This window comes from Triticum aestivum, chromosome 2A (assembly GCF_018294505.1).
Source record: "Triticum aestivum cultivar Chinese Spring chromosome 2A, IWGSC CS RefSeq v2.1, whole genome shotgun sequence".
NCBI classification, from domain to species: Eukaryota; Viridiplantae; Streptophyta; class Magnoliopsida; order Poales; family Poaceae; genus Triticum; species Triticum aestivum.
This window is the reverse complement of record NC_057797.1, coordinates 646407326-646413452: the sequence shown is the minus strand read 5'-3', so window position 1 is coordinate 646413452 and position 6127 is coordinate 646407326. Positions and strand designations below refer to the sequence as shown.

The 6127-nt window shown below is 57.5% G+C and overlaps 1 protein-coding gene across 1 annotated transcript; it reads right to left on the bottom strand.

The window, feature by feature from the left end:
- Window positions 1-618: 618 nt before the first annotated feature.
- Window positions 619-1894, bottom strand: LOC123189975 (vegetative cell wall protein gp1). The gene has a single exon (XM_044602515.1). It carries the CDS (start codon window positions 1762-1764, stop codon window positions 802-804), a length of 963 nt encoding a protein of 320 aa, XP_044458450.1. The 5' UTR covers window positions 1765-1894; the 3' UTR covers window positions 619-801.
- Window positions 1895-6127: the final 4233 nt, after the last annotated feature.

The window sequence follows — 6127 nt, the reverse complement described above, 5'->3', positions numbered from 1 at the left end:
ATCACCGGCCGCATGCGCCTCCGTCCGGGACCAGCCCCAAATGATCGACACGATCCACGCGTACGCACGTCCTGAAATCTGTCCTGCTCGCGAATCAGACGGCCATGCATGCATGCACGGCCTCTCCCCACCAGGGCCCAGGCCGCCGTGCACCAGCCGGCGTCCCCGCGCCAGGCCGCTCACGGGTTCGCTTGCCCCCCGGAGCGTGCAATCGCCAGGCGTGTGAACCGTGAAATGCGCATGTAACTTTTCCCCGTTTCGTCAGCCTCCGCGAGCAGCGGAATGCACGGTATGGCCTTGGCCTGCCGTGTCCATGCCACAGGCTTTGTGGATGCATGCAGGGCAACAGTTTCTGGCCCTGCAGATCACGTTTCTCATACGAAGTGTCCCGTGCTTCTCCTCGGCCCACATTTGCATGGGTCGTACACGCGGTGTGATTTTTCGACACTTTCTAGTGAACGCGCATCTCAGGTGTTCAAGCTATTGAACCACAATTTGCACCGACAAGAATAGTGTACAACGGTCATATGCCAAGTTGTATAAGCGAGTGAGAAAGCATACGCAGCATGAGGATGCAATATGCAGTACACCGGAATTATACATGGTAGTACATATGAGTTCTGAGATATCATCCATCCATATATTTATAAGAAGAAATAAACAAATGGCCAATAATGTGCAGTACACCAAGAAAGAATTCGCAGTACATGCGACGCCCGGAGGAACGTCGGCAGACACACACGCTCGTGTAACGTAACACTAAACAAGATCGCCAAAGTAAGCCAGCCCTGCTCTGCTCAATTAAAACAAGACCACGAGCCCCGCGGCCGCCATGGCCACGAGCGCGGCGACGCCGGCGCGCGCGCTCCCGGCCGCCGAGTCCTCCTCTGCCACGGGCGCCAACGCGGGCGACAGCGAGCCGAGCGGGGAGAGCGAAGGGGCCATGATGGGCGACAGCTCGGGCGCCATGGCCGGCGCCGGCTCCGGTGCCATCGTGGGCGACGGAGTCGGGGCGATGATCGGAGCCGGTGTCGGTGCCGGTGAAAGGGGCGCCGGTGCCGGTGACATGGGCGCCGGTGCGGGGGCCATTGTTGGTGTGGCGATGGGCGTTGCCACGGGAGCCATGAGCAGGGGTGACGGAGCCATTGCGGGAGGCGCGGTGGCCGGTGGTGTTGCCATGGGTGCGGCCACTGGGGCCGGAAGCGGCGCGGCGACGGTGGGTGGCATCGCCGGAGGGGCCGCGGTCACTGCGAGAGGGGGTGCAGAGACGGGTGGCGATGAGGTGGCAGTGAATGGCGGAGAGGCAACAGTGGACGCCGCAGGCGACGTGGCTGTGAGTGGTGCAGCGGCGAAGCTCTTTGTCGGAGCTGACGCGGCAGCAAACTGCGGCGAGGCAGCCGTTGTCGGCGGAGCTACCGCCGCAGCCTGCGGCGCCGAGGCGGTGACGGTCGGCGGCGCGGCAGACACCTGTGGCGCCGAGGCAGCGACGGTCGTCGGAGGTGCTGCAGACACCTGTGACGGCGAGGCGGCCGAGGTCGTCGGCGGTGCCGCAGACACCTGTGACGGCGAGGCGGCCGAGAACGTCGGCGGCGCTGCAGACACCTGCGACGGCGAGGAGGCCTGCGGCGGTGATTTCACCGTTGTCGGCGCCGCGGCGAACGTCTGCGGCGGGAAGGCGCCGACCGGGGCAGCCTTGGACGCGGACGGCGACTGCGCGGCGCAGGAGACGAGGAGCAGCGAGAGGAGGAGAGGAACGAGCGCCATTGCTGGTTGCTGTTTAGCTCCCTCTCGTGCCTTCTCTTCTCTTCTTCCCAACTAGCACAGTGCTCTAGCTTGCCCTGTGTCAGTCTGTGAGCACTGGCGCTGGCAATGCTGGATGGATGTGGTGGCGAGAGCTGCGGCGACGTTATATATAGCGCGGCGATCCGGTGGTGCGTGCGAGTGCGAGGCCGAGATCTGATGGCCAACACGTGACCAAATGAATGAACCTTCTTACAGCCCAGCGCCTGTGTCCTCGCGCGCCCAATAATGATCGATGGATGCAATGCAAGCCGCGCGTATTCGCACGGGAGGGTTCATGGCAGGGGTTCGTGCGTGCGTGCGTACCTACGTGCCTACATCCGCCGTGCACGCGTATGCGTGCAGGTTTCATGCCCGAATTTAAACCGGCACGCCGATCTTCTCCTACATGCATGCAATCGTCAGACTCCGGACCTCGGCGTACCCTTCACCTTCGAGCTACGTAACGTGGCGAGCTCGAGGGATTAACGGTACGGATTGCATCGATCGCTTGCACTGTTGCACAAGAGGCCATGAACGCAGACGCCCCATTGCTTCCTACAGTAGATTACGCGTGCACGTGAGGACGAAGGATGGCAACGTGTTGGCGCTCCTCAAAGCTTGAAGCAAGTCCGACCCCCGGAACCGTACGCTCAGGCCGAGCCTGACCGACCCGACCCGACCCGACCCGGAGAGGTTTGGTCGAAACCCCTGCGGCGACCGACACCTGCGGCCCTCCCGCCGTCCGGTGTCGCGACAGCTATGGATTGCTCTCGGTTCACTCACCAGATGCAAGCTGCCCCTTAATTAGAGCCGAAAGCATGGGCGACCAGTACCAAGTAGCTCGGCCATTACCACCAGCGTCCTGCGCTCCTCTGTTGCCACAGTACGGGCCAATCACTCCCCACTCCATGGTAGGTAGGTGTTCATCTCATGCCAACGCCAACATTTTCACCAAAGAGATTTACCCTCTCCTAACCCTAACCACCGAGGCACCCAAGCTACCGTCCTAGCAATTACCCGTGACACGGACCCGCGAACCAGATCCTCTGGCCGTCTGCCCCGGAAGTCTCCGTGAACAGCCTGGATGACACGCACCAGCGTTAAGAGCCTCTTCTCGTTCGGCATGCAACACTAGCTAGCTGATAGCTCGGCTCGCTTGGACTCATGCCGATCACCGGTACAATGATTAACGCATCTATTTATTCGGGCATGCATGCATTAGTGCACCACCAGCAGCACCACCGCTCCGCTATGGATCGAGCCTATGCATGATTTCCCTTTCGACTGCACTGTGTCATGGCCTGGCAAGGAGTCATGACAACTTCTCGAGGAGAGGAGGCCGGGGGACCTTTGCATGCGTTGCAAGGAAAGTAAAGCTAACCCCCACTTCATTTGCTCCTTCGCCTTCCCCCCAACCACCAAGGACTGCTATTATTTTTGATTTTGTTATTAGTAGCAACATACAGTATGATTTTGTGTGTTAATGCTTCTGTTTTCATTTTACCCTTGAGTTCTAGCCCCACTTGCCCACGTTTTCTTCGAAAAGAAGGATAAACCTCCGGCCTCTGCATCCCGCTTACTGCCACATATGACTGGCTTGTGTTAGGAGCTGGGTTTCTCAGCTGTTGGCATTGCCAAATGACCATCGACCCGACCGACACAATGTCGATGGTGCTTGGAGGCATCTAACCACCACTCTCTGCGTGGACCGTGCACGGAAGGGTCGCAAGCAGTACTTCCGCTGTGCGCGATTGGCGCCAATAATCAGCTCCGGTCCGCTTGGTGCGGTGATTAGCGCTGTCGGTGGCAATGCAAATGCTGCATGGGACGCGCTCTCTCACCGGTGGTGTGGTTGGCAGAGGGAGAGAGGCTTTCCTTTCCTTTCATCCTAATTATTTGAGCGAATAGGCGTCGCTTTTGCAGACCAGGCCATGCACACCGTACGCGTACGCCGACCTCGCAAAGGCTATCGCCCGAGGGCTGCTCGACAAGGCCGACCAACAACCGCCGTGCACGCCATTGATCAATCATCGCGTGCTACGTTGATGCGGTGCGCGGTGGCGCCGGCCCGGCCCTTCGGCGACGGTGGTGGTGGGTTCGCTGGGTCTGGGGGCTTGACTTGAGGCGTGGCTAGGTAGGTGGGCTTCGGCGACGCGTTACGCTGGCCGGGCGGCGGCGCTGCGCGCGGCTCGTGTTGCGTTTGGTTGCGTGGGCGTCGGTGCCCCGCCGTTTTCGATCTTCGTCGTGGAGAATGGAGCGGACCGATGGGGGCCAGGTGCTTGCAGCAAGTTCAGATGCATGTTTTTTTCTTCTTAAGAGTACGTCAATGGCATATCTTAGCTTGATAGAAGAGAGAAACATAATTACAAGAGTGCCGGTTGCTGTGCAAACACAGAGGCCGGGGTACCACACATCCAACTCCTACACCATCGATCCTAGGTCAACTTCTCATAAATCGTTGTAAACCTCCCGCTCCTAACCCCGTTTGCCTCAACTCGGCAATGTCGTCAAGGATCCTAAATGGTAACTCACTAGCTGTCATTTGCTCACTTCTCCTATTGAACACTCTGGCATTTCTTTGCTTCCAGAGGGCCCAAGCCATCATCGTATCAAATCCTCTGCGGTCCTGTCCTCCGAAGCTTCTCCGCACAATCAGCCACCAATCCTTGAACACGTCCAACTCTCACGGCTCTTGCACCTCGACCCCGATGAGGTGAAACACCTTATGCCACACCTCCTGCGCATAAGTGCAGTTCACCAAGATGTGATCCACGCTGTCCTCCGCCTGCAAACACGTGTAGCATGCCGATGGGTGATCCTGTAATCCATGTCTTGCTCTCCTATCCGACGTCCATAACCCGTACTGCAGGGCGAGCCACACAAACAACTTACATTTGAGCGGTGCCCAACTCTTCCAGTTGCACTTAGCTGTGGGTGATCGGTCTAGCTCAGAGCAGAGATAGTCATAAATCGATTTGGCTGTGTATGATCCAGTCGGCGATCTTGGCCAAGTGAAACTGTCCGGACGGGATGGGTCGCGATCCACTGTGTTGATTGCCTGGCAAAGGTGCATGTACTGCAATAGGGCGGTGAAAGAGATGTTTTGCTCGAAGTCGTGAACCCAGCTGCCCTCATCTAAAGCTTGTCGCACCGTACGTCTATTCGTTGTTCTCGTGGGGACTGCAGCAACTATCAGTGGTGCAATCTCCCCAACCGCTGTCGTAGTTCTAAGCCTGACAGTAATGTAGGGGGATAAGTATGGAGAGGCGAGATCTTATCTATGGAGAAGTTGTAAGGACGCAAGGTTTACGAGTTCAGGCCCTTCTCGGAAGAAGTAAAAGCCCTACGTCTCGGAGCCCGGAGGCGGTCGACTGGATTATGTGAGTATGAGTTACAGAGGTGCGAACCCTTGTCTCGGAGGAGGGGGGTGGCTTATATAGAGTGCGCCAGGACCCCGGCCAGCCCACGTTACGAAGGGTTCAATGTACACTAAGGCAGGGCGTTACTGGTAACGCTAGTAATAACGTGCTATGATGACCATAAAAGCTACTTAATGACCGACCGTTAGCGTGCGGGGTGACTTTAGGTCTCCTGGCCGTCGAGTGGTTGGATCTTGGTCGAGTGATTGCTTCTTGGTCGAGTGTCTTCGAGTCTGTCGAGTGGAACACCTTCAAGTCGATTGAAAGGTGATTTCTTTTAGAGATGTCCTTGGGTAGGGCAGTTAGGACAGGTCCATGACCCTACCCTAGGTACATAGTGATGGGGTTATGTACCTAGGGTAGGGTCATGGACCTGATCCAAGTAACTTACCCCAGGACATCCTTAGAAGAGGTCGCCTTCCAGTCGACCAACGAGGATTCACTCGACTGGCCTGAAGGACTCGACCACGAAGACTCACTCGACCACCAGGAGGTCAAGAGGCACTCTGCACTGCAACGGCCTGTAATCAAGTAGACTTTATGATAGTAAAGGCCTTTATGTGGGGCGTTACCAGTAACGCCCCAGACTTAACTCACCTTAAACCCTCTCCTACGTGGGCTGGCTGGGGTCCTGGCGCACTCTATATAAGCCACCCCCCTCCACAGGCAGAGGGGTTCGGGACTTTGTAATTCATACATTCATAATCCACTCGACCGCCTCCGGGCTCCGAGACGTAGGGCTGTTACTTCTTCCGAGAAGGGCCTGAACTCGTACATCCTTTGTGCTTACAACCTCTCCATAGCTAGGAACTTGCCTCTCCATACCTACCCCCACTCTACTATCAGGCTTAGAACCACGACAGTTGGCGCCCACCATGGGGCAGGTGTTTTAGCGATTTTGTGGAGAAGTTGCGATTCTTCCGAGT

Excerpts from the sequence above, each read along its gene's own strand:
- LOC123189975 (XM_044602515.1), bottom strand. The coding sequence starts at position 1,764 with ATGGCGCTCGTTCCTCTCCTCCTCTCGCTGCTCCTCGTCTCCTGCGCC.